At 50.2% G+C, this 27,730-nt stretch overlaps 2 protein-coding genes across 14 annotated transcripts in view; both read right to left on the bottom strand.

Annotated features, from left to right (window-relative positions):
• Positions 1-324: 324 nt before the first annotated feature.
• MTG2 (mitochondrial ribosome associated GTPase 2) lies at positions 325-18,197 on the bottom strand. 8 transcript variants are annotated; one of them, XM_074005631.1, is made up of 8 exons: positions 18,155-18,197; positions 8,345-8,412; positions 7,986-8,194; positions 5,425-5,572; positions 3,287-3,402; positions 2,113-2,331; positions 1,822-1,960; positions 325-1,741 (listed from the first exon to the last, which is right to left on the bottom strand). In XM_074005631.1, the coding sequence occupies exons 3-8, from the start codon at positions 8,187-8,189 to the stop codon at positions 1,596-1,598; spliced, it is 972 nt and encodes a 323-aa protein (XP_073861732.1). In that variant the 5' UTR covers positions 8,190-8,194; positions 8,345-8,412; positions 18,155-18,197; the 3' UTR covers positions 325-1,595. The 8 variants fall into 8 exon arrangements, with proteins under 8 accessions (XP_073861732.1, XP_005569574.2, XP_073861731.1 ...); XM_005569517.5 differs by having other exon boundaries at positions 325-819; XM_074005630.1 differs by having other exon boundaries at positions 17,818-18,179.
• Positions 18,198-18,725: 528 nt separating this feature from the next.
• The window catches only part of SS18L1 (SS18L1 subunit of BAF chromatin remodeling complex), a 40,473-nt gene continuing 31,468 nt past the window's right edge, over positions 18,726-27,730 (bottom strand). For 3 of the 6 annotated variants that reach the window (XM_045363252.3, XM_065523363.1, XM_065523365.2), the window contains 2 exons: positions 26,496-26,623; positions 18,726-22,036 (listed from right to left, as the gene is read on the bottom strand). In XM_045363252.3, coding sequence (XP_045219187.1) covers positions 22,010-22,036; positions 26,496-26,623 — 155 coding nt within the window. In that variant the 3' untranslated portion in view covers positions 18,726-22,009. Of the gene's footprint in view, positions 22,037-24,803; positions 26,624-27,730 lie in introns of those variants that run through there. The other 3 variants (XR_012419593.1, XR_012419595.1, XM_074005629.1) reach the window with 2 other exon arrangements.

The raw sequence follows: 27,730 nt of genomic DNA, 5'->3' as shown, positions 1-27,730 counted from the left end.
TGACGGGCACTGTGCTGAGAACCCGGGTCTGCACCTCTGACCTGGGGCTCTGGCCGTGCGGTTCTGCTGAGCTCACCCAAGAGTCCATGCGTGCACGGCGCAGACCCGAGTCAGCGGCAGGGCTACCCTGTCATGGGCACCCCAACCCCTCATTAGGGGTGTTAATCAGCACAAAGGAGCCAACTGGCTAATCAGTCAGCACACGCTGACAGACGCAGGAAATACGGAGGGCAGGCGGGCTGGGGGCACAGAATGCTCCCCCACCTGAGGACATCCCAGGCCAGCAGGCGGGGCCCCAGAGACCCAGAAGCACCACAACTCCCATGTGTCCACAAGGCACTTTCTTTATGCATTCAAAGCCACCTCGTTCACACCCAGGTTTGCTCAGACAGGGAGGCCCAGAGGCGACCCCGCTCTGGCATGGCTACCACCTGAGCGGCTGGCGGCCCTTGCCCAGCTCGGCCTCCACGTAGGCGTCATGCAGCACCTTCAGGTGCAGCAGCAGCTGCTCCAGGTTTTCACCAGTCAGCGCTGACAGCGCAATGACCTCCCGTCCCAAGTGATCCCGGAGCTGGGACAGATTGGCTCGGGCTTCAGGGAGGTCAATCTTATTTGCGATGATTGCGTGGGGCCTCTCAGACAGGCCCTCTTCATACATCTCCAGTTCATATTTTAAATCGTCAACTTGAGTCCATGGCTCAGGCTGAGAAAGATCCACCACGAACAAGAGAAAGCGGCAGCGCTCGATGTGCCTGAGGAAGGCGGACCCCAGACCCCTGTTCTGGTGGGCGCCTCGTATGATGCCAGGGATGTCGGCCACTGCAGGGAAGACAGGGGCACACGAGGTGACCACTCGGCCCAGCCAGCACCAAGAGCGCCTTCCATCTCGAGTCTGGGAGGGAAGGCCTGGAGCCCACTGCGGAGGCTGGATTTCCTGAGTTCTAACACTTTCCTTTCAAGGACCACCTTGAACTGAAGCCATTTGATTTAGCACCTGGGTGATTCATTGGGCCAACTGACACCCGAGGAATTCAGTGCTGGGAGATGTCTGGGAGACCGGCATGGCGATGGGTCCATCTAGTAGGGAACATTTAATACCTTCTCTTTCTGCTTCAAATAGGATTCAAAAAAGAGGAAAATGGCTGCCTGTACTCTACTAATAATCTGATTACTGACAGAAATTATTGTAGAGTACTCTGCAAATAAAAAGTGCCGTCCAAATAACCTTACCAGCAGGCTTACTATTTTTAATGGGTACATTGTCTTCTGGGAAAAAGTTTTATTCTCTCAAACGGCACAAGGAAAGCTTTTAAGTCACATGTTGTGATGCTGCTGAGCTTCCACAGATGAAAGAGGGGCACAGACAGAGTGGGAAGAAATACTGTCCTCAGGGCTGGAATTTCTTTTTTTTTTTTTTTTTGAGATGGAGTCTCGCTCTGTCACCCAGGCTGGAGTGCAGTGGCACGATCTTGGCTCACTGCAAGCTCTGCCTCCCGGGTTCACGCCATTCTCCTGCCTCAGCCTCCCGAGTAGCTGGGACTACAGGTGCCTGCCACCACGCCCGGCTAGGTTTTTGTATTTTTAGTGGAATATTTTTAGTAGAGACAGGGTTTCACCGTGTTAGCCAGGATGGTCTCAATCTCCTGACCTCGTGATCCACCTGCCTCAGCCTCCCAAAGTGCTGGGATTACAGGGGTGAGCCACCACATCCGGTCAACAATGCTACATTTTAAACAGAAAGCTAAATTTAAGAGTTACATCATTATTTTTCTGAATTATGTCATTTAAACGTAACCTTTGGGAGAATTCTGGAAGTTCTACCTGCTATTTGTTGGTGGCCTTCATAGTGGACGATCCCAACGTGGGGCTTCAGGGTGGTGAACGGGTAGGAAGCCACGGCGGGTCTGGCGTTTGAAATGGCCCGGAGCAGTGAGGACTTCCCGGCATTGGGGAATCCCACCTGGGGGAAAGAGGGAAGTCAGCAGTGTACAGGTGGGAAAAAGGTGAGCCGCACAGCTGTTCTCTTCTAGGCCACTGGCAAATCCCCATCAAGAACAGTGGATTTTCTAGAGTTCAGTGTGTGCAGATGCTGTTGGCAGTGGGGACACCTACCATCCCGGCGTGGGCCACCGTCTTGAGCTCTAGGTGGAGAACTCGCTGCTGTCCTGGCTGTCCAGGGGTACAGGTCACAGGGGCACGGTTGTCGTTGGCCAGGAAGAAGCGGTTGCCTTTCCCTCCTGCCCCGCCCAGTGCGGCGATGTACTCGTCTCCCATGCGAGACAAGTCGGCCACGACTCTGCCTCCCTCCTTCACCAGCGTGCCCACGGGGACCTGGGAAACAGCAGGCACTCATCAGCTGAGCTCTATGAGCAGTGAGGACAGGTGGCCTTAACCCATTCCTGAAGCAAGTGCTAAGGAAAGAAGAGCAGACTGTGCCGGGTGGCTGCCCGCCCCACTCACCTCTGCTGACGGCTCTGGAGTACAAGGAGAAGGTCCCAGAGCTCCAGAGGTTTCATGGGGCTGGGTACACACCCTTCTGACTACACAAAGGGCTTTTTCAAATAGTGTTTCTAAAACATTAGGGTGAACTGAAGCAACCGGAAAACAGCTAATCTAAGAGAAGAATGAAACAGTTCACAAAGGAGATGCAGGCCCGCTGGGTGCCAGTGGCCTCCCTCAGTCAGAGGGATTCATGGGGCCAGAGGCAGAGGAAGTGTGCGTGCCGTGGGCTCCCTCTTTTTAGAAGAGAATCATTTCATGAGTCTTTTTTTTTTTTTTTTTTTGAGACGGAGTCTCGCTCTGTCGCCCAGGCTGGAGTGCAGTGGCACAATCTCGGCTCACTGCAAGCTCCGCCTCCCGGGTTCACGCCATTCTCCTGCCTCAGCCTCCCGAGCAGCTGGGACTACAGGCGCCCGCCACTGCGCCCGGCTAATTTTTTCTATTTTTAGTAGAGACGGGGTTTCACCATGGTCTCAATCTCCTGACCTTGTGATCCGCCCGCCTCGGCCTCCCAAAGTGCTGGGATTACAGGCGTGAGCCACCGCGCCCGGCCTCATGAGTCTTTCACTAGACATGCACGTAGTGCGACCCTGGTACAAATGCCTGTCTGGGGTTGCTTCGAGGGGTGGGGCTGCTTTCCCGCTGTCTGCCAGCCTCTGCTTCCACTGTGCTGCTTCCTGGCTGTGGGTGTCAAGTCACAGGGGCCCCGTGGGTCACACAGTGGCCCCCAGGAGCCGGATGATCCAGAACAAAAGGGACAGGGCCAGCTCTGGCAGTCTCGGCTCACCTGGACGTAGAGGACGGCGCCACTGCGCCCGAAGCAGTTTTTACTGCCGCCGTCTTCTCCACTGAAACCCTGGTACTGCGACAGGACCGACGACAGGGACTTGACTTGCTGGTCAACTAAAGCGAGAACAAGAATCTCAGTCCCTTTGTGTTACGGCAACCACGGCCTATTGCTGACGTCTCTGGGTCCAGTTTAAGAACCTTAAAAATACGTATGGAGGCCGGGCGCGGTGGCTCAAGCCTGTAATCCCAGCACTTTGGGAGGCCGAGGCGGGCGGATCACAAGGTCAGGAGATCGAGACCACAGTGAAACCCCGTCTCTACTAAAAATACAAAAAAAATTAGCCGGGCGCGGTGGCGGGCGCCTGTAGTCCCAGCTACTCAGGAGGCTGAGGCAGGAGAATGGCGGGAACCCGGGAGGCGGAGCTTGCAGTGAGCCGAGATCGCGCCACTGCACTCCAGCCTGGGCAACAGCGTGAGACTCCGTCTCAAAAAAAAAAAAAAAAAAAAAAAAAAAATACGTATGGAAGCGAGGAGTGAGGCTGCAGCAGAAGTTACAGAACCAGCAGTGTCATTTTTTTAAAGTGAAATTCTTATTTTCCTTCAAAATGTGCTATCATTTCTGAAAATGTTTAAATTTCTCATTTTTTAAAGTAGTTATATTCTACGACTTTGTTGTGAATGCTTCATTCCCAGCTCGCTCTGTGTCTATGCTGAGTGAGTGTGAATAAAACCAGCAGCTGGCAGCACCCACTGAGACCACCGCACAGGCCTCGTGCTTTCACGCGACCGGCACGTCAGGTTCCCTGACAGGAAACTCTGGGCTCCTGAAATTAAAAAACAAAACAAAACATGTTCAAAGTTGCTTTTTCTTTTTTTTTTTTTTAGACAGAATCTTGCTCTGTCGGCCAGGCTGGAGTGCAGTGGCATGATCTTGGCTCACTGCAACATCCGTCTCCCAGGCTCAAGCAATTCTCCTGCCTCAGCCTCCCGAGTAGCTGGGATTACAGGTGCCCGCCACCACACCCAGCTAATTTGTTTTTTGTATTTTAGTAGAGACGGGGTTTCACCATGTTGGCCAGGTTGGTCTCGAACTCCTGACCTCAGGCGATACCCTCACCTTGGCCTCCCAAAGTGCTGGGATTACAGCTGTGAGCCACTGTGTCTGGCTGAATATCCATATAATTTATAAAAATGATATCCATACATCAGGGGTTTTTTTTGTTTATTTTTTTAAGACAGGGTCTTCCTCTGTTGGCCAGGCTGGAGTACAGTGGCATAATCGGAGCTCACTGCAGCCTTGACCTCCTAGGCTCAAGCCATCCTCCTGCTTCAGCCCCGAGTAGCTGGGACTATCAGTGTGTGCCACCACATCTGGTTATTATTTTTATTTTTTAAGAGACAGGGTCTCACTATGTTGCCCAGCCTGCTCTCAAACGCCTAGGCTCAAGTGATCCCCCACCTTGGCCTCTCAAAGTGCTAGGATAACAGGGTTGAGCCACTGCGCCTAGCTGGGTTTAAAAATTTTTCCTTTTTGGCCGGGCGCGGTGGCTCACGCCTGTAATCCCAGCACTTTGGGAGGCCGAGGCGGGCGGATCACAAGGTCAGGAGATTGAGACCACGGTGAAACCCCGTCTCTACTAAAAATACAAAAAATTAGCCGGGCGTGGTTGTGGGCGCCTGTAGTCCCAGCTACTCGGGAGGCTGAGGCAGGAGAATGGCGTGAACCTGGGAGGCGGAGCTTGCAGTGAGCCGAGATCGCGCCACTGCACTCCAGCCTGGGCGACAGAGCGAGACTCCGTCTCAAAAAAAAAAAAAAAAAATTTTTTCCTTTTTTTTTCCGACACGGTACTGCTCTGTCACCCATGCTGGAGTGCAGTGGTGTGATCACGACTCACTGCAGCCTTGAACTTCTGAGTTCCAGCAATCCTCCTGAGTAGCTGGGACCACAGGTGGACGCTATCACCTCTGGCTAATTTTTTCAAAAATTTTTTGTAGATCCACAAACCTTGAGACCAAAAAAAAAAAAAAGACACGGTCTTGCTATATTGTCCAGGCTGGCCTTGAACTTACAGGCTCAAGTGATCCTCCCGCCTCAGCCTCTCCCCAGCCCTGCCCGCACTGCCCCAGGGCACCTGCCTCTCAGAATGACGTGTCCGCCGTTGCCTCCGTCCCCTCCATCGGGGCCTCCAAACTCCTTGCGGGGCTCACTGTGGAAGCAGCTTGCCCCGGCGCCTCCGTTTCCTCCACAGACAAGCACTCTCCGACAGTCCACAAAATACCTTTTCTACAGAGAGCACAAGTATCCCACGTCATCTCAACACTCCGAGGTCCTTTCATGAGACCATACATCCATTTGAGATGTGCCTCTTCCATTTACGACAGCCTATTACAATTACAGGTTAATGACACTAATACTGCTAATCGCTTCTAAAATCCAAAGAAAAAAAAACAGTTCCTACAAGTCAGTAGCATTTGTAGACCAAGGTAAACCCACAATGCAGATGTAAGTATTCTGTGTGAACCTACACTTCAAAAATTCAGCATTTCTTATTCTGGGTGAGACTGATTTAAAACCACCAACAACAAAAATCAGCATTTTTAACCTAAAAAACCCACATCTTGTTTAGGAAATAGTCCTTAAATAATGTGTTTTTCCATTAAAAAAAAAAAAAACCCATTCCTGAAATCATAGATCTTTACTCTTAGAAAGTTCCAGTTTCCCAGGATGCGACAGGGAAACAAGGAGTTAGAGTCGTTCCTGGATAATTACCAGGCTTTCGACTCTGAAGAAAGAGTATTTTCTGGGGCCTGACGAAAACAGCGCTCATTTAAAAAATGTCGTGATGCAAACTGAGCCCCTCGCTGGAGGGAAAGTTTTTTTTTTTTTTTTGGCAGAGTCTCGCTCTGTCGCCCAGGCTGGAGTGCAGTGGTGCGATCTCTCACTGCAAGCTCCGCCTCCTGGGTTCACGCCATTCTCCCACCTCAGCCTCCCGAGTCGCTGGGACTACAGGTGCCCGCCACCACACCCGGCTAATTTTTTGTATTTTCAGTAGAGACGGAGTTTCACTGTGTTAGCCAGGATGGTCTCGATCTCCTGACCTTGTGATCCGCCCGCCTCGGCCTCCCAAAGTGCTGGGATTACAGGCGTGAGCCACCACGCCCGGCCAGGAAAGTTGTTCTTTTTTTTTTTTTTTTTTTTTTTTTTGAGAGGGAGTCTCGCTCTGTCGCCCAGGCTGGGATGCAGTGGCTGGATCTCAGCTCACTGCAAGCTCCGCCTCCCGGGTTTACGCCATTCTCCTGCCTCAGCCTCCCGAGTAGCTGGGACTACAGGCGCCGGCCACCTCGCCCGGCTAGTTATTTTTTGTATTTTTTAGTTGAGATGGGGTTTCACCTTGTTAGCCAGGATGGTCTCGATCTCCTGACCTCGTGATCCGCCCGTCTCGGCCTCCCAAAGTGCTGGGATTACAGGCTTGAGCCACCGCGCCCGGCCGGAAAGTTGTTCTTTAGGTCACTAAGGTAGGTACAATCTGGATAAAGAGAGAACCAACCAGGATACTGTTCAACACACAACAGCTCCTACCACAGGAGGGTCAGCTCCCGCGGCCCAGGGTGCTGCAACCTCACCACACCCTGGGGAGGACGCCTGGCTTCTGCCCATGCATGTGCACGGACAGATGCGTCCTAGCCCTGTCCCAGGGCTGCTGCCTCTGCACTCCCATCTAATACTCCTCAAATGCAGCTTTTTTGTTTTTTTTTTTTTTTAAAAGAAAATATACAAACATTTTAAGATTCTTTGGCACCACCATGTGGAAAAACCATGAACTGTTATTTCCAAATCTCAATATGTAATGCCGTCATGTGCCAACGCAAGCAAAATCCACCAGACGGGGAAGAAAGCCCCACTGGTGAGCACTACACGGAGGACAAAACCTCGGCTCACTTTCTCCGCTGGGGATGAGACAAGCCTGTGCAGACACTTCAGCTATTTGAGCACACATCCCACCAAAGCAGCTTTTCCACTGGAAGTGCGGTTTGTCCCAGTAATGCTTATCTAAAGCCCCTCCATTCAGGAGGAAATGAAGGGAGTCATAAATGTGCATTTTCTTGAATTTATTAGAGACAATTCATGTTTTAAATAGGAGGTTTTGGTAAACAGAACAAGAAAAACTTGTAAGGCTTAAAGAACCATAAAATGGAGGGTCTATTGCCCTGACTTGTTTTATTTTTATTTATTTATTAAAAAAATTTTTTTTTTTTTTTTTTAGTAGAGACAGGGTTTCACCATGTTGGCCAGGCTGGTCTCGAACTCCTGACCTCAAGTGATCCGCCTGCCTCAGCCTCCCAAAGTGTTGGGATAACAGGCATGAGCCACCACGCCCAGCCCCCACATTTGTTTTAAGAAATAGCCACACATATTAAAGGATATATGTAACATACATGTAAGATACACAGGCTCATGGTAAAATGAGCAGCCTGTATCACAGCTTTCCAAGCATCCAGCGCCTCTCCCAGCCTGCTGGGATCTGCTGAGTGTGGGATTTCGCACACAGGCCTGCGTTTCACCCCACCATTTTCAGGAAGCTCCACATGCCCCATCACCAAGATCACAGAGATGAGATCAAGAGGAGGACCCAAAACCACACCCTGTGCCTTCTGAGGAGGAGACAGGCAAGCTGCTCTGACTCCAGAAGTCTCACCAGCTTTTTCTCAGAGAGCGGCTTCTTCCCCGGGAGTTCCTGACGCTTGGCGTGGTCCGCACAGCCGACCGAGAGCAGCCTGGGAGAAGCCCGCTGTGGCAGTCGCCGGCTGGGCTTGAGGCCAGCCCGTGTGGACAAAGCCCAATGCCCCACGTCCTCAAACACGGTCCTCAATCTTGCTGAGAAAAGCCTTGCAGGTGACATGGCCCCTACAGAAGTCAGATTGGCAAAATGAGATGCCTGGTTTAACCCTGGGCATGAAACAGAAACGGAAGAGGAGGGTCTCATGCAGCAGGTCTCCATGCACGTTTCTCAAACAAACAAGTGAACTGATGAGTCTGACTCTCCTGGTCACTCACCGTCTCGGCCCTCGGTCACGTCTTGTCCTCTGACCCGTCAGCCTATCTGTGACTTGGGAGCAGGATTTCTGTACAAAGGATTGAAAACATTAAATCTTCCACAACACTGGACATATCCTCTTATGGAATAGCAAGTATCCGCTCAACGAAAATATTAAAAAGGAAATCTGAAGTGCAAGTCAAAATTTCTTGAAAAACACCCATTTATTCAAATGTTATCAACAGTGTTATCTTGTGTAATTTTCCAGTTGTTATATTGGAACACAAGAATATTAACCATGGAGCATAGCGGCTAAGCACCAGGCTCTGGAAAGCAACTCTAAGGGAAGGCCACGCACCTGTGTGGCCTCAGCCTCCTCACTTGTAAGGACAGGGCTGGGTGAGGACGGGCTGAGCTGATCCACATGGCTGCACAACAGCAGCCCTGGCTGTGGCACTGACAGAATGAGAAGTGTCCACTTGGCCTCTGCTCCTGGCTCCTGACACACAGCTCTCAGAACACTGGTAATTTCCTGAGTGACAGGGGTGATAGGGGTGCCTGGTGCAGAGCTCCTAAATCCCTTGGACTTCCCGGGTGACAGCAGTCTTCTGTTCTAATGAGGCACCTCTTGGTGGGCTCCTGGATGGCCTTGGGAGGGGGCTGGTCATCATAAAGACCAAGCCATGATGAGAAGCCTGGGCCTTTCAGCCCCGCCCCCACCCTCCAAACAGGGGAGAGGGGCTGGAGGCTGAGTTCATAACTGATCATGTCTCCATGACGAGGCCTCCATGGAAATCCTTGAACTAGGGGCTTGGGAAAGCTTTCAGTTTGGTGAACTCATCCCTGTGCTGTGAGGGCAGCCACAGAACTCCCTGGGTACAAAGGCTCCTGTGCTCAGGACCCTCTGGGCCTCGCCCGTGCCCCTCCTCACCCAGCTGCCCACCTGTGCCCGCTGTGGCATCCTTTATAGTAAACTGGCAATGCAAACTAAGTGCCTTCCTGAGTTCTGTGAGCCACTCCCGTAAATTATCAAACCTGAAGGGGTCATAGGAACCCCCAATGTGTAGCAAGATGGACAGAAGTGTGGGTACCCCAGGGACCCACTACTTGCGGTCAACATCTGAAGTGGGGGGCGGGTTGGTGTGACTGAGCCCCTAACCCCGGGGTCCGTGATCACCACGGCAGGGTCAGAGTGAACTGAATTACAGGATGCCTGGCTGGTGTCTGCAGAGGACGGGCGAATTGTTGGTGTAGAAAACACACACACTTGGTGCCTGATGTGCGGTGTGGGTGGAAACACCCCTGGGGCGGCAGGGTCGGCACAGCTGCAGACTCTAAGTGCCAGCTACTGTCACTCTCAAAGCCTCATTTAAGCCGTCACTCACTCATTCCACCGCTCATGACAGCCAGCTACCTTGCCAGTGCCAAGGGCACAGTGAGGAAGTCGCTGACCCTGCCCTCCAGGAGAGGACAGCCCCTCCCTTCACCATGAGCACAAATGCCCTCCTGCTTCCAGAGCTCCCCATTCTTCAGCAGGTCCCACAGGAGGGACCTTACAAGGCGCTCCCCGTCCTGACTACGAGAGGTGTGTACAGAAGGGGCCCCAGTGGATGGCTGAAAACTCAACACGAGGCCAGCGCGGGAGCACAACGAGGGGACACCGCCCGCCTCCTCCCTCACAGTGCCTCGGACGCCTCCCTCTCCCCGGCCTCACTCCTCCAAAAGGTGCCACCTCCTTTGGGGGGTCACTACCTCTGCGGGGTCCTTGGCCATTCTGCTTTAATTCTGAGGCAATCACAGAAAAGCTGGAAGAAGAGTACAAAGAACTTCCTCCGGAATCACTTGAGTCAGTCGCCGACTGGACTTCCCTATACCCAGAACCTTCCATGTGTGTTTCCTACAGACAATGGTGTCCCCTCCAGAACCAGGGTGCCATCGAGACTGGCCATGACCAACAGCCCCTCCCCATACCCTCCCACGTGGGCCCCAGTCCCAGCAGCACCTCTCCCCTCAGGAGAGTCTGCGTCCCAACCCCGGCTTCCTCAGCCTCTCCTGACTCCGGGCCGGCCCTGACACGGGAGGCGGCAGGCCAGCTGTCAATCCCACAGGAGGCGGCAGGCCAGCTGTCAATCCCGGCTTCCTCAGCCTCTCCTGACTCCGGGCCGGCCCTGACACAGGAAGCAGCAGGCCAGCTGTGAGCAGGACGTCCTCATTCCCAACTCAGCACTCTGGGCTCATTCTAATTTTCTCTTGTGGTCCTGCTAACTCCATTCTCTGACTATAAGAAACTGTGCCTCCGTGCCCTTTAAGATATTTATGGAGCTGCTCAACCCCTACTGGGACATGCCCACAGCTCCACCTCCCCGCCTGCTCCCAGAGCTCCCCATTCTTCGGCAGGTCTCTGTTCCCTGACTGGTTGAGTTCCCATGCCGGCCCACCTGTCCATGGGACACCCTCCCCTTGATATCCTTCCTGTAAATATATTTTAAAGGACCGCCGATTTTGAGATGGTTTTAGATTTGTGGACAAGGTGCAAAGGCATTCCCGCGGACTTCCTCCCCAGTGTCCCCCACAGCCGCACCTGTGTGGCCTCCACTGGTGCACTGCTACTAACTGAGCTCCAGGTGGGGCTCGGGGCTCAGCAGTTTCCCAAGAGCATCCTTCTCTTCCAGGACCCAGGCCAGGATCCACCCTGCTTTTTACCATTATGTAGGATATTTTTAAGTGCTTGAAGAAAAGAGGCACCGAGGCATTCTATCTGCGGGGAAAATCTCTTTCAGAAAGGAAGGTGCAATAAAGATTCTCAGATGGCAGAAAACGAACACAGTTTGTCACTAATATACCTGCTGTATGAGGAACGCTCAAGAAAGTTCCTCGGGTTGAAGGAAAATGATACCAGAGGGAAGCCTGGATCTTGAGGAAGGAAGGGAGAGCAACAGAAATGGTAAATATAAAATACTATTGTTTTCCTCTTAGGAGTTCTTAAATATGTAAGACTTTAGACAAAAAAAATATTGTGTAGTGGGCTTCCAACGCGCATAGAGGTAATACACATGAAAGGCAACAGAAAGGTCAGGAGGGGATTCAAGGGACCCAGATGACTGCAAGGTCCCCACGTTTCTGTGAGGGGCACAGTATGAACTCTGAGCAGACAGTGAAGGCTAAGAGGTGTGCAGACTGGAACCTCCAGGGCAATGACTAAGACACAACACAAAGACACAGATCTGAGAAGCCAACAGATAAATGAAATGCTCAGAACGAGCCCAACAATTCAGAAGAAAAAGAACAAACAACAAAAAACAGAGGGGACAAACAGGAAAGCAATAATAAAAGTGCATCTAAATCTAACCATATACATCATTTCATTAAATGTTCACGTGTACAAATTGTAATTAAAAGGCAGAGGCTGACAAAGTAGATTAAAAAGAGCCAGCTGGGCACAGCGGTTCCTGGCTGTAATCCCAGAACTGTGGGAGGCCAAGGCGGGAAGAACTCTTGAACCCATGAGTTCGAGACCAGCCTCGGCAAAATAGCAAGACCTCCGTCTCTACTGAAGGAATTAGCTGGGCATGGCGGTGCACCCCTGTAGACCTAGCTCCTTGGGAGGCTGAGGCGGGAGGATCACTTGAGCCCAAGAATTCAAAGCTGCTGTGAGCTGTGAATACGCCACCGCACTCCAGCCTGAGCAATAACAAGAGAACGAGACCCTTTTTTTTTTTTTTTTTTTTGAGACAGGGTCTCACTCTGTCACCCAAGCTGGAGTGCAGTGACATAATCACAGCTCCTTACAGCCTTGACTTCCTGTGCTAAAGAGATCCTCCTGCCTCAGCCTCCCGAGTAGCTGGGGATACAGGTAAGTGCCACTGTGCCTAACTTCTAAAATTTTTTTGCAGGGACGGGGTCTCCCAGTTACCCAGCCTGGTCTCAAGCGATCCTCCTGTCTTGGCCTCCCAAAGTGCTGAGATTACAAGCATGAGATTACAAGCACCACACCTGGCCTGAGACCCTATGTCTAAAAATAGAAAAACAGTAAAGATACAAAATCTGAACAATACTATCAAAATATTTATCTAGTTGACATTTATATAACAGTACATCCAACAACTGTAAAATATACTCTATTTTCAGGTGCAGGTGGAATATTCACCAAAACAGACCATAAGATGTGTCATAAAAGAAGTCTCAATACATTTAAAAGAAATCATATACAGTCAGCCCTCCGTATTTGTGGAGTCAACAAACCTCAGCTCAAAAATATCTGGAAAACAAACAAAACAGTAATAATACAACAATTTTTTTAAATTTAAAAAATAAAGTATAACAGCTATTTACAAAGCATTTACATTGTATTATACTATAAATAATCTAGAGATTATTTAAAGTATACAGAAAGGCTGGGTGCAGTGGCTCACACCTGTAATCCCAGCAGTTTGGGAGGCCCAAGGCGGGAGGATAACTTGAGGCCAGGAATTCGAGAACAGCCTGGGCAAAATAGTGAGACCTTGTGTCCACCAAAAAAAAAAAAAAAAAAAAAGAAAATTAGCTGATTAGCTGGACATGGTGGTGCATGCCTATAATACCAGCTACTTAGGAGGCTAAGGTAGGAGGGTCACTTAAGCCCAAGAGTTGGAGGCTGCAGTGAACTGTGATCACACCACTCACTGCAGTCCAGCGTGGGTGACAGAGCTCCTGTGGCTTTGGAGGGGTGGGAAGTATATGAATGCCAACCACAGGGAATATTCTCAGAATTAAATTGGAAGTCAATAGCTAGAAAATATCTAGGAAACCTGCAAATTAAACAAGCTTCTTCTAAATAATCCACAGGTCAGAGAAGAAATCAAAAGAGAAACTGGAAAATGTTTTGAACTGAATGATAATGAAAATGCAAAATACCAGAATTTTTTTTTTTTTTGAGACAGAGTCTCGCTCTGTCGCCCAGGCTGGAGTGCAGTGGCGCGATCTCAGCTCACTGCAAGTTCCGCCTCCCAGGTTCACGCCATTCTCCTGCCTCAGCCTCCTGAGTAGCTGGGACTGCAGGCGCCCGCCACCACGAAATACCAGAATTTAAGAGATGCAGCTAAAGCAGTGTTTAGAAGGAAACTTACAGTTCTAATGGTTACCTTGGTAAAGCAGAAAGATCTAAAATCAGTAACCTAAGGCTCCAAATCAAGAAACCAGAAAGAGCAAAGTAAGCATGGAGTAGAAGGAGGAGAATCATACAGAGCAGAAGAAAACAAAGAGACAACAGTAAGACGTAACGGGAAAAAACAGGCTCACTGAAGAGACAAGCTAACACACCTCTAGCTAGCCTGATCCGGAAAACAAGACAGCACGAATCTCCACTGTCAGAATGTTCGACGGGTTATCAGCACACACCTTACAGACAGCAGAAGGGCAAGAGAATGCTAGGAACTACTTTACGCCAGCAAATTCAGTAACAAATTCAACTTACATGAAATGGACACATTTCTTGAACAAGGCAACTTATTAAAGAAACACAAGAATAAACAATCTAAAATAGCCCTGTATCTACTCAAGAAGTTAAATTTGTTATTAAAAAACACTCCCCAAAGGAAAACTCTAGCTCGGCTTGTTTTCCTGGTAAATTCCATGTAACATTCCAGGAAGAAACGATGCCAATCTTACACACTTTTTCAGAAAATAGAGGAAGTGAGATCACTATCCAACTCATCCTATGAGGCTAGCACCAAAACCTGACACTATGAAAAAACAAAATTATAGACCATACCCCTCATGAACACAGATGCAAATAACTCTTAACAAAATATCACCCAATTGAATCCAGCAGTTCAGAAAGGATCACACATCAAGACCTAGTAGGGGTAATCTCAACACAAGGCCACATCAAGCAGTCGAAACTCAGCCCAGGCACTTCTGCGTATCAACAGGTGGTACCACCGTCTCCACACCCACTCACGAGGAGGAAAACAAAACATCTCAGCAAACTGGGAAGAGATGGGAACATCTTCGCCCTGATAAGGGCACTACATGGGGCCTATAGCTAATCGCACTTAATGAAGAAAGACTGAACGGTTCCCTCCCACGATGGAGAAAAAGGGCCTCCACATGCACCATTCCAATGCAACAATGTCCTTTCACACACTGAAATAAAAGGGGAAAAAAAAAGAAAGGAAAAAAGGAAGAAATAAAACTGTCCCTGTTTACAGAAGAGAGGACAGAGTTCCATAGAGAATCCCAGGGAAGGCCGGGCACGGTGGCTCACGCCTGTAATCCCAGCACTTTGGGAGGCCGAGGTGGGCAGATCATTTGAGATCAGGAGTTCGAGACCAGCCTGGCCAACATGGTGAAACCCCATCTCTACCAAAAATATAAAAATTAGTGGGGCGTGGTGGCGGGCGCCTGTAGTCCCGGCTACTCGGGAGGCTGAGGCATGAGAATCACTTGAACCTGGGAGGCAGAGGTTGCACTGAGCCGAGATCACGTCACTGCACTCCAGCCTGGGCAACAGAGCGAGACTCCATCTCAAAAAAAAAAAAAAAAGCCCCAGGAAGTCTACAAGAAGACAATAAGGTGACTGAGCAAGATGGCAGGTTATCAGGCTAATATAAAAAAATCAATTGTATTCTTAAATACCAGCTGCAAACAACTGTAAATTAAAATTAAGAAAAAAACCCCATTTATGGCAGTGCCAAATACAAAAAGTACCTGAAAATCATTTAACAATAAACCTTCAAGACCTCTACCTCACTACTTGCAAAATACTGTTCTAAGTATTTTTCAGGGATTAACTCATTCAGTCCTCATAAAACTGTGAAGTCCTTCATCATCCTCATTTTAAAGTTGCGGAAACTGAGGCAGACAGGTGGAGAGACTTAACCCAGAGCTGTCAGATGGGTCAGGGGTGGGGCATAAAAACAGGCCAGGGAAAAACGACTCAGGCTCATCAACACAAGCACAGTCACGGCTCAGCCTGCTGGGACGTTACACCATCCAGCCCGGATATTCTGGAAACCAGACTTCCTGCCGCGGGTGACACGGAACCTGAAGATCAACCGCAGAGAAGGCCGCAAAGCCAACCAGAGACCTGAACTCGGAATCTTGCCTAATTTGCTTCCTCCTGTTTGCCCTTTCAATTTCTCTTTGGAGGTCTGCTGAGTGCTGTGGCTCTCCCTTGCCGGATGAACAAATCCCACTGTTTCACGCCGCTCTTTGGTGTCTTTATCTTCCTTCCAACAAGGCTGCCCTTGACCTGTCCAGTACAGTCCCCACTGGCCAAATGTGGCCATTTGGCTAACATTAATGAAAATGTAAAAACTCAGTCCCTCAGGCAACATCTAAGTGCTCATGGTCACATCGCGAGTGGGTACCATATGGGACAGCACAGATTAGAACACTGCCCTCATCACAGAAAGTTTTTTTGAGACAGGAGTCTCACTCTGTCGCCCAGGTTGGAGTGTAATGGCATCATCTCACCTCACTGCAACCTTCGCCTCCTGGGTTCAAGCAATTCTCATGCCTCAGCCTCCCAAGAAGCTGGGATTACAGGCACCCATCACCACGCCCAGCTAATTTGTGCAGTGGTGTGATCTCAGATCACTGCAACCTCCCCCTCCCGGGTTCAAGGGATTCTCCTGTATCAACCTCCCGAGTAGCTGGGATTACAGCCACGTGCCACTACGCCTGGCTAATTTTTGTATTTTTAGTAGAGACGGGGTTTCACCATGTTGGCCAGGCTGGTCTTGAACTCCTGACCTCAGGTGATCAACCGCCTCGGCCTCCCAAAGTGCTGGGATTACAGGCGTGAGCCACCGCGCCTGGCAATTTTTTTTTTTTTTTTTGAGGCAGAGTTTCGCTCTTGTAGCCCAGGTTGGAGAGCAATGGTGGGATCTCGGTTCACTGTAACCTCCATCTCGTGGGTTCAAGTGATCCACCCGCCTCAGCCTCCCGAGTATCCTCCACCACGCACCCACCACCACACCCAGCTCATTTTGTATTTTTAATAGAGGCAGGGTTTCACCATGTTGGCCAGGCTGGTCTCGAACTCCCGACCTCAGGTGATCCACCTGCCTTGGCCTCCCAAAGTGCTGGGATTACAGGTGTGAGCCACCGCGCCCGACCAATATATCCACTTTTAAATGTATTCCTAACAATAATATCCTGCGAGGGGTAATACTGCATGCTGAGCTATCTTCCACTTGCTTTTCCAGACCAGCTTTCTACCCTGCCCTGTGCTGTGTGTCAGGAGCCTGAGCCTGCCCCTTAGGAAAACCTACTGGGACCTGGCCCTCTACCAGAGACCGGAGGCAGGAACAGGAGGCTGGGACACGGACCTCCTTGCCCACTCAGATTGAGGCTTACACCTCCAGTCCAAGAAGCCCTCCCCAGTGACTCTTCCCTCTCCTGGTACTGCTGTCTTCCCTGATCCTTTGGCGTCCAGGAGTAGAAACTCCACTGACACAGTTCCAGGATAAAGGACCAACCGTCATTTACCTATACTCTCTTTGCAAACGGTCCCTTTATAAACCCTCCTCAAATCCTCCTGTGAGCATGAAAAATGATTTTTTTTTTTTTTAAATGTATTTGAGAAAGAGTCTCGCGCTGTTGCCTGGGCTGGAGCACGGTGGTGCAGTCTCGGCTCACTGCAACCTCCACCTCCCTGGTTCAAGGGATTCTCCTGCCTCGGTTTCCCAAGTTGCTGGGATTACAGGCGCCTGCCACCACACCCGGCTACTTTTTTGTATTTTTAGTAGAGATGGGGTTTCACCATGTTGGCCAGGCTGGTCTTGAACTCCTGACCTCATGATCGGCTCGACTCGGCCTCCCAAAGTGCTGGGATTACAGGTGTGAGCCACCGCGCTCAGCAGAAACCTCATTCTTGACTTTACATTTTTTATGCCCATCTAAAGCAGTGGAGGCTGAGACTCAGAGAGGTTAAGTCACTTGCCCAAAGCCACACAGTATCCTCTGGCCTCCCTGGCATGTTGCTGACACCTGCATTTTACCGCAGGAATCTTCCCACCGAGGTTCACGTACACATAGACTTCCCAAGGGACTAAGGCCAGGATAATTTCAAAGGAATCCATTTTCTCAAGTTTTGCTACGTTCTCTCTGCTAAAACAGAACTGCCTGAGGACGAACTTGCGTTTAAAACAATATGAGTTATCCTTTCCTATTTTTTTTTAAATGGGTCCACCCCTTTACAAAAGAAAGGTATTTCTCCAGCGACATTGCCCAACAATTCCCTGATTCCCATCCACAGGTCTGCGTGAACGCCATTCCTCCGCTTCTGCAGCTACGAGAACGTAAACGGGAACAGAACGGATAACCGGCTCTCACAGGGCAGAAGCCACCACGGACAGTGAACTATCTGGCAATGCGTCTCCTTGAGGAGCGTTTACAATACAAAACTTTATTTTTATCATCCAAATGTGCATATATTTATGTTGTTTTGTGCAACTGTACACTACCAATAATCACTTTAAAATTCCAGAAGAAAATGTTTAATACTTACAGCCGTAAGTATTAGGCAAATACTTAGGCAAATTCCTAAACAACTTGACTCGGAACTCACACGCGGCACCCATCCCTGTGACAGAGAAGCACGCGGGTGGCTGACAGGACTTCCGACCCCCAAACGCGGCTCTGCGGAGAGAGTGGGGCAGGACTGGGGAGCAAGGCGCCGCTCCCCACCGCGGTTCGCAGCCCGGCAGCCCTCCAGGCTTCTCAGCTCCTAGGCCGGGGCCTCTCCCGCTCCCAGCGGCCCCGTACCCCGCGGCAAAGCCGAGGCCCCTCCTCGCACCCGGGCCGCGACCACCCCCGGGGACCAAGCTCCCCGCTCCCGCACTCACCGGCTCGGGAGAGCACGTCACTTCCGGGGCGTCGCAAGCGGCCGACCACTTCCGGGGCCTCTCGGCTTGGGCAGCGCCAAGCCTGCCTAGTGCGCAGGTGCAGAAGATACGCCGGCGGAACCGAGGAGGGACCTTGTCCCTAGGAGCGGGAGCTGGAGGAACAGCGGGAAGGCTGCGGAGCGCTCAGCTGCACCCACGCTTTTCGCCGGCGCCCTCGCTGCCCGAACACAAGGACAGCCGCCCCGCCCGTTCCACCCGGTGTCCAGGGACCCCCAGCTCCTCCGACCCCTCCGGCGTTTGCGGAGCCTCCCAGGTCTGATAAGGACACCGCCCTTGCCCGAGGAGGCTACTGGGCAACGCAGAGCAGGCAGTGGGGACCGCAGGGCAGCCCCGGGACGCCGTCCCCACCGCCCTGTCCCTGGCTCCGCCTTCCCGCCGCGGGGAATGCGGCGCGGACGCACGGGGACTGCCCAGGAGCCGAGGTGACAATCTACCGGGTCTTGGTAGTAAGTATTTGCAAAACAAATCACACCAAAATCCCATTAACTTCATGAAAACCCACTTTATAGGATGATTTTTGAAGAACCAGTTTATTAAGAGATTACACCAAAAGCATGAACAATTTATACGTCAATCTCCGGCTGAAAAAAAAAAATTAACCGATAAGGATGTTTTTTAAATGTACTGTACTCACAAATAACAAGACAAATTTGACCTGTGCAATAAATAGAAATGAAGTGGCTAAAAATTTTTAAATGGAAAAGTCGTCTTTGTACAGTTTTGAAGGGATGCCCCCTATTCAAGCCTATACGTAGAAAAACTCTGACAAAATCAGAGGTTTACTTAAGACTCCAACCATATGAGTGTATTAAGGTTTCTTTTCAGATCTTAGGAGATCTTGTCCACCTTAATCCCATTCATAAAGACTCTTGGCATGAGTTCTGATGTACTGTTTTAATATGCTAAGTACTGTCGATTCAACAACAAACCCTAATGGGTGATGAGCTTTTGCATACCAATATGAATTTGTCAGCCCTTCTGAAAATTGTGGTCATCATTTTTCAAATTCACAATTTGCTGGATGTCAGGGAACAAGAAGAAGAATGAGCGTCAATTTTCACATCTTCCTTTGCTTCTCCACTGGCCTTCCATAGAAGTAGTCAGAAAAAAACAAAGCACCATCAACCACACTTCACAAACAATTCATGTTAGCCTAAGCTTTTCTCAACATTCATAGGACAGAAGATAGAGTAAGTTAATGAGAAGGAATTGCTGGCATCACTTTCCATCACAATATTACATAAAAATGGACAACACATTAAATAAACATTCTGTTATTAATCATTAAATATATTAACACCAAAAATCATGTATAAATTAGGAAATAAATGTACAAACTATTTTGCAAAGTGCTTTTTAAAATATATACACAACATTCAAGATATTCTTAATGTAAGACATTTCAGATTGAAGTTTTGGGATAAGTGTCCTTTTCTTTCAGAAAGTATTATTAATACAGCACTTAAAAAAACACACAAACACACATAAAAGGCATATTCCCAGATTGGCAAGGAATAAAAATAAACTATTTTCACAGTTATCTAAAATGTTTAACATTTTCAGTGGGAAATTTTAGTCCCCGATTGAGTTTGCAAATTAGTTCTATGAAAATCGACAGGAAAAGAACAAAATCAAGGGAGATGACTCCCTAACTGAAATTGCTAATACGTTTGTCAATTAGCAATTAACTCTCATTTCAGTAATTTAATATGAACATATACATTTATTTTTAAGCCCTCACCAGTGTTAAGGGTTTTAAAAACCCTTACGCCTACAAAATAAACACTTCTGTCCCCATTTGTGTGTGACATCTGTCCCGTAGAGGAGGGGAGAATGTCCTGGAACAGGACTGGTATTCGGCACAGGCAAGTCCGTTAATCTGTGCCTCAGTTCTTCATCTCTAACATGGGAACTGTTACTCCAGATTTCCTCATAGGGGCTGTCAGGATTAATTCAGGCAAAACACATAAGTGACTTGTAAATTCTAAAGCAACTCTGGATAATTACTTTTAACTGTGTGTGTGTGTGTGTTTGTGTGTGTGTGTGTGTGTGTGTATGTTTTGAGACAGAGTTTCACTCTTGTCGCCCAGGCTGGAGTGCCATGGCGCAATCTTGGCTCACTGCAACCTCCGCCTCCCAGGTTCAAGCCATTTCTGCTGCCTCAGGTTCCCGAGTAACTGGGATTACAGGCATGCGCCACCACGCCTGGCTAATTTTGTATTTTTAGTAGGGACGGGGTTTCTCCATGTTGGTCAGGCTGGTCTTGAACTCCCAACCTCAGGTGATCTGCCTGCTTCAGCCTCTCAAGTGCTGGGATTACAGGTGTGAGCCACTGTGCCCGGCTAAGAATTTTAACTTTTAAAACAAAACATCAATTGAAGAGAAATATCATTATTAGTAGGCCTCATATATCAAGCATTGGATATCTTTTGTATTTTCTTGGTAGTTCTTGGAAATTCATCAGCATTTATCCAAAGATTTTTTTAAAAGGATTAATGGCAAATATGAATATTATTATTCCACGTAAAGATTGATCAAAAGTCCATGCTACTTATTAATGGAAATGTGGGATTTTTTTTTCCTTTGACCATACTTTTGCAAGTGTGCTGTCTTTAATGTTCACACAGAATTTAAATGGGATTTAATGTCCTAGAAATGTAAAAATTACTCAAGTTTCTCTATAAAAAACCTTTACTTTTCATTAGAAAGAACACAGTAATGTTAGTGGATGTGACTTTCAGACATCCCTAAAAGAAAAGAAATGCTTGCTTGGAGATCTGAGCAAGTAGGTCCTGGAAGAAATAATATAAAATAAACAACTTGCCAACTGTTTGGAAGATTTGATTTGAATATTTTAAATTACCTATCAACTTAGAATCGGGCGTATTAACTATTCCAATCCCAGAAATGACCATCAGCTCAACAAGGGTCAGAGCCAGAGTAACCCAGAGAGCTGCCTCTTTCCCTCAGCAATGCCGCCGGCCCTGGGTTAGGCGACTCGCCCGCGGCCCTAGGGATTCATATTTATCTGGAATACAGTCACTGATCCCTGTTTACTTTTTAATTCAAAACTATGTTTCATATTTATCTGGAATACAGTCACTGATCCCTGTTTACTTTTTAATTCAAAACTATGTACCTTTTTGGATAAACGGAGCTGGCGAGAGACAGGCAATGAGCAAGCTCTGGAAGTGGCCATCTGTGGCCTCTCCTGTGGGAGGTGCTTATCCTTTTCGTTATGTAACAGAAACTGGCCCAACACACAGAAGATGCCCTCCCACCCACCCCATCGAGGCACAGGAAGAGGCTGCCCTCCAGGGGCTGTGTGTGTGTCCAGCTGTGGTGTAGCCAGTTAAAGAGAAGTTGACAACCCACACGACAACACTGCACGGGGAGGGAAATGAGACCTAAGGTCTGCTGACGGGAACAGGTGGACTGTGGTGTCCTCAAGATCTGTCCCGGCCCTGGGTACAGAATGCTCTGATGACAAAATGACCCCCAAAGCTAGCTAGAAACATTGAGAAGGGGGCAGGGGGACAAAAAAAGGATACCTCTCCATGTACCGACATACAATACTATACACAGCACCAAAAGTATCACACCACCAAGCGCTGTCTTGCGCCAGGGGTGCGCGCTCGGCGTCATACCCAGCATGAAATGAGCACGCTTCACATGCAGACGTGGCACTGGGCGAAAGGGTAACCAACATGTCACAGTTCACCAGAGCTGCCGCCAGCCCATCCGGCCCCTGGATGAACACGCTACCACAAGGGCTCCAGCCAGAACGTGTGTCCCTCACTGCTGGTAATTTCCATACTGGCCCTAAAAGAGATCAAGACACAGATTACACCCCTATAGTCACGAGTAAAAGGAAGACAGACGTCCACCCCAGCCAGGACAGGGGGTAGGAGGGACAATGGCAAGCAAACCACCTCTGCCCACATCTCAGGCGGGCAGCGAACGGCTTTCCAGAAGCCACCGGCCAAGCCTGGGGCTAACAACGTAGAGAGGGCCAAAGGTTCATTCGTTCAGTCACACGCTGGCATCGCTGCGGCTGGGCCTGTGCCAGGCCTGGCATCAGAGCCTTACCCTGGGCCTGCTATGCAGGAAGGCTCTCCTCCAAGTTGGCCCCCTGGGAGCTGATGCAAACACCATCTGTCCCCCAGCCCGCTAAAGTAAGAAAACGGGAGCGGGGACGACCAGGGTAATGCGTTTCAATCTATAAAAAAATCTGAAGACCCAGCCTGGGCAACATGGCCAGAATCCATCTCTACAAAAATCCAAAACTTAGCCGGGCGTGGTGGCGTGTGCCAATAGTCCCAGCTACTTGAAAGGTGAGGTGGGAGGATGGCTTGAGCCCAGGAGGTCAAGGCTGCAGTGAGCCATGATTATGCCACCGCACTCTAGTCTGGGTGAGACACTATTTCCAAAAAAAAAAAAAATCTGAATTTGGAGGCTGAGGTAGGAGGACTGCTTGAGCCCAGGAGTTTGAGACCAGCCTGGGCAGCACAGCAAGACACCATCTGTACCAAAAAATGGAAAAAAGTAGCTTCAGCCAGGCGCAGTGGCTCATGCCTGCAATCCCTGCACTTTGGGAGGCCAAGGTGGGCGGATTACTTGAGGTCAGGAGTTCAAGACAAGCCTGGCCAACACAGTGAAACCCCGTCTCTACTAAAAATAAAAAAAAAAATTAGCCAGGTGGTAGTGGCACGTGCCTGTAATCCCAGCTACTTGGGAGGCTGAGGCAGGAGAATCACTCGAGCCTGACAGGTGGAGGATGCAGTGAACTGAGATCATGCCACTGTGTTCCAGCCTGGCGACAGAGTGAGACCCTGTCTTAAAAAAAAAAAAAAGAGGCCAGGCATGGTGGCTCATACCTGTAATCCCAGCACTTTGGGAGGCTGAGGTGGGAGGATCACCTGAGGTCAGGAACTCGAGACCAGCCTGGCCAACATGGCAAAACCCCGTCTCTACTAAAAATACAAAAATTAGCTGGGTGTGGTGGCACGTGCTTGTAATCCCAGCTACTCAGGACGCTGAGGCAGGAGAATCGCTAGAACCCGGGAGGCGGAAGCTGCAGTGAGCGAGATCGCACCACTGCACTCTAGCCCGGACAACAGAGCGAGACTCCGTCTCAAAGAACAACAACAACAACAGACGAAAACAACAGCATGAAGAGAGAACTAGAGAGCCCATGCCCCACAAGGCCACAAGACAGAGAATTCCTTGAGCAGCGAAACGGAGCATCGGATCTGTGGTAAAAGCCGCTCGGGTGACTGCCACAGAGGAAGACAACGATCATTGCATGCCTGAGTCTCCCTGTGCCCCCAGCTAGTTAATGATCAGATTTCCTGAGTGCCTGCAGCAAGGAAGTCGGGGAGGGAGGAAAGCTGTTCCCGCCTGACCAAGAATCCAGTCCACATAACGTTCCTGGTGAACACAGTCCACATAACGTTCCTGGTGAACACAGCCTGTCACATTTTCATTCCCAGAGCCGCCTGTGATGGTCCTAGTTAGCAGGAGTCCGTTCTGATGTCTTTCTGCCCCTGCACCATTGGGTAAGATGGAAAGCCTCAAAGCCAGAGCTGCTCAGCTGAAGGCATGGCAGCCCTTGAGCCCTGTAAAACCACGGGCAGCCCCAACGTCTCAGCACTTCAGTTTTTTTTTTTTTTGGGACGGGAGTTTCGCTCTTGTTGCCCAGGCTGGAGTGCAATGGCGCGATTTCGTCTGTCTCCGTCCGCTCCCGCCCACCTCGGCTTCCCAAAATGCTGGGATTATAGGCGTGAGCCACTGTGCCTGGCCACCTCAGCACATTTTTAAGTGTAGCCCAGTAATTCTCATATGGAGACAATTTTGCCCTGGGGGGCATCTGGCAATGTCTGGAGCCATTTTAAATTGTCAGACTGGGCAACGGGGGTGCTACTGGCATCGTGGGTGGAGGCCAGGGATGCTGCAAACATAACACCGTGTGCACGACGGCCCCTAGGAGACGCCCAACGCCGGCAGTGCTGTGCCAAAACGCCATGGCCAGTTACACTTGATTCTGACTAAAGACTATGTTATGTTAATATTCTGCAGTTAGATGGACACATTTCCCCCTAAATGTGGAATTCTCTGTCTTCTCCATTGCTTTGTGTCTTTTCTTTTCTTTGTTTTGAGATGGAGTCTCGCTCTGTCACTCAGGCGGGAGTGCAGTGGCGCGATCTCAGCTCACCTCTGCCTTCCCAGTTCAAGCGATTCTCCCACCTCAGCTTCCCGAGTAGCTGGGCTTACAGGCACCCTGCTAATTTTTGTATTTTTAGCAGAGATGGGGTTTTACCATGCTGGCCAGGCTGGTCTCGAACTCCTGACTGCAGGTGATCTACCAGCCTCAGCTTCTCAAAGTGCTGGGATTACAGGTGTAAGCCACCATACCTGGCCTTTCTTTTTCGTTTTTTTAAGACAAAGTCTTGCTCTCTATAGTCCAGGCTGGAGTGTAATGGTGCAGTCACGGCTCACTACAGCCTCGACCTCCTGGGCTCAAGGGATCCTCCTGCCTCAGCTTTCCAAGTAGCTGGGATTACAGGTATGCACCACCATGCCCGACTACTTTTTTTATTTTTTGTAGAGACAGGTCTCGCTATGTTGCCCAGGTTGGTCTCAAACTCCTGGGCTCTAGCAATCCTCCTGCCTTGGCCTCCCAAAGTGCTGGAATTACAGGTATGGGCCACCACAACCAGTCACGGTCCTTTCATAGGTAGGCATAAAGTTATATGTCCTTTGGTTCAGTCTTATAATTAAGTTAGGACATTCACTTATTTCACAAAATCCAAGTAAGTTGTTTTCAGGACTGTATGAAGGAGGTATAGTGTCTCGTCAGAATCATTAATTCTAATTTGGATGCAGACTGCTGTCCTTCCAGACCCCAGCATGACGCTCCTGTGCAAGCCTAGAGGGCCAAGCTGGGGCCTGCTCCCCGCTGACCGGCGCCCAGCACACACTGGGGAGAGGCGGCCCCTGGCGTCGGCTGCAGTGGCCTCACGGTGTCCTGAGAGCACACCAGGAGCACTCCTAACGTCTGTGTAAATGCCTCATCGGCGTGCCCTTCCCAGGCATGACCTTCTGAGTACTGTGCCCTGGCAGGGGGCCTGTGTTACATGATCTTTAGGCTTCTCTACATCTACCTGGTGACCCTTTGCCCTCTTGAGGGAGGAGGATGAGAAGCATTTAAAAAATAGTATTCGGCCTCTTACCTACCCAGTTCCCTGAGAAAAACAACCTTGATCGACGTAGTGCTTTGAAATTTCACTGGCGGTGTAAAGTGTCCCTAACACCTCTGGCCAGCTCAGAGTCACCAACACAGAGCCACTTCCTGCTAAGGACTCTCTCAAAGGAGGCTCCAAAAAATGTCCAAGACCATTCTCCTTCGTATGCCCCATGCTCCAGCCACCGAGCCTCCTTCGGGCTGCCTTCACTGGGACAAACCTCCCGGTGCCTCAGGACCTTGGCACGCCCTCTTCCTGTGCCTGGCTCATTCTCCTCTAGGAGGCCCTCGCTCCTGCAGTGCTCCCGCCACACAGACCCTGTCCTCCTCCAGAGGGAAGGCGATGCCTGCTTTATGGAGGCCCCCACGCCCACCTGTCCCTGTCACCTCCCGCCAAGCCGGCCTCCTCACTGTCCCAAGAGCTCCCGCTCTTCCATCTTCCAAGCTGCTCTTTCCTCAGCTCCTTCAAAGCCCTGCTCACTGTTCCTGGGCAGAAAGGGCTCCCCCTCCCTGGGCTGAGCCTGGGGCTGCCACTCCCCGCTGTGTCTTCGTCCTGGAATTGTCCACAGGGGCCAAATGCAGCCGCCTGTGCCCCCACCTGGAAGGCGGGCTCCACTCGGGGCCCGCCACTCTGATCTCAGCACGGTCTGGCCTATGGGACAACCTTATGTCTCCGTAGCGAGATAATAAGCTCTGAAAGCGCAGGGTTCGTGGCACGGCCACACACCAAGCACCCAGCAGAGACCGGACACGTGCCCAGTACGCGACAAACACTGGCAGAGTGAACGAATGTGAGAACCAGGCATGCAGATCTAACGGTGAGCTCAGGTTATGAAAAGCCAGCTGGATGACTGAGGTGAGCATATACACAGAGGTAATTCTGAAAAACCTTACAGGCTCAGAGACTTAACATTCTGGAAGGAACCCTGGAAGCCAGTTAGTTCCAGCTCATTATTCCTCACGGCCATAAGAGAAATCTTCATTATGTCTCGACAGGCGCGGTGGATGGGCACATCTGGAAACATCCAGAAAGCTTGCCTGTTCATAGCCGTAGGGCCGCTGCTGCTGGGCAGACGGCGCTGTCTGCGGTGCTCGGTAGCTTCCGTACTGCTGGCCTTGGCCTTGCTGGTAGCTGGGGTACTGTGACGGGGCTCCCTGGGCAGGCCCTGAGAAAACACCAGGAACTGTGAGGCCAAAACGGGCGCATCTTTATTTTTTTTCTTAACTTAAAAATTTTCTAAAAGCTTCTTCCTCTTTTCCTTAAAAAATTCCTGTCTCAATGCATCAGCCTTTTGTCAATCTCCAGAACGCCTGGCACCTGCACGTGCTCCTCGTTAACTCTGAACAGCGAGAGCACCACACAACCGACTCCCCAGCCCCTCCAGTCCTGTGAGGTCCCAGGACGGTGCCCCAGGCCCCCACCAGCATGGGGAGGGCTGATGGGCTCTCTCCATCTCCCCCGAGCTGCTGCTACCTGAGGGCAGGAGAGCCCTCCAGAACCCACTGGCACCAGTCACACTGGCTGCTGCAACTTGTAACTTAACGATCACAGGAGCTGCTGGAAACCTGCAGGCAGGTGAGACAGAGGCACCGTCTCTAGGAAGCCTAAGTCAAAGGCTCCGGAAAGAACTGATACGATAGAGGCCTTTTTTTTTTTTTTGAGACGGAGTCTCGCTCTGCCGCCCAGGCTGGAGTGCAATGGCCGGATCTCAGCTGACTGCAAGCTCCGCCTCCCGGGTTTACACCATTCTCCTGCCTCAGCCTCCCGAGTAGTTGGGACTACAGGCGCCCGCCACCACGCCCGGCTAGTTTTTTGTATTTTTTAGTAGAGACGGGGTTTCACCGTGTTAGCCAGGATGGTCTCGATCTCCTGACCTCGTGATCCGCCCACCTCAGCCTCCCAAAGTGTGGGATTACAGGCTTGAGCCACCGCGCCCAGCCTTTTTTTTTTTTTTAAACGACAGGGTCACACTCTGTCACCCAGCCCAGGCTGGAGTGCAGTGGTGTGATCTTGACTCACCACAACCTCCACCTCCCAGGCTCAAGCGATTCTCCTGCCTCAGCCTCCCAAGTAGCTGAGACCACAGGAGTGTGCCACCATGCCCTGCTAATTTTTGTATTTTTTGTAGAGATGATCTCACTATGTCACCCAAGCTGGTCTCGAACTCCTGGGCTCAAGCAATCCTCCTGCCTCAGCCTCCCAAAGTGCTGGGATTACAGACATGACCCACCACACTGAGCCTCAAGTAATATTTTATTTTTATTTTTTGAGG

This window comes from Macaca fascicularis, chromosome 10 (assembly GCF_037993035.2).
Source record: "Macaca fascicularis isolate 582-1 chromosome 10, T2T-MFA8v1.1".
Lineage (NCBI taxonomy): Eukaryota > Metazoa > Chordata > Mammalia > Primates > Cercopithecidae > Macaca > Macaca fascicularis.
The sequence above is the reverse complement of the archived record's forward strand: the minus strand, read 5'-3'. Positions and strand labels throughout refer to the sequence as shown.

What these genes read in the sequence shown, in the direction of transcription:
- MTG2 (XM_005569517.5), bottom strand. Translation starts at nt 8,189, where the DNA reads ATGTCACCTGCAAGGCTTTTCTCAGCAAGATTGAGGACCGTGTTTGAG. An exon ending in CGCTCTCTGAGAAAAAGCTG is followed by an intron (nt 5,573 to 7,985) that starts GTGAGACTTCTG and finishes TGCTCTCTGTAG; the next exon opens with AAAAGGTATTTTGTGGACTG. An exon ending in GCGCCGTCCTCTACGTCCAG is followed by an intron (nt 2,332 to 3,286) that starts GTGAGCCGAGAC and finishes GCTGTTTCCCAG; the next exon opens with GTCCCCGTGGGCACGCTGGT.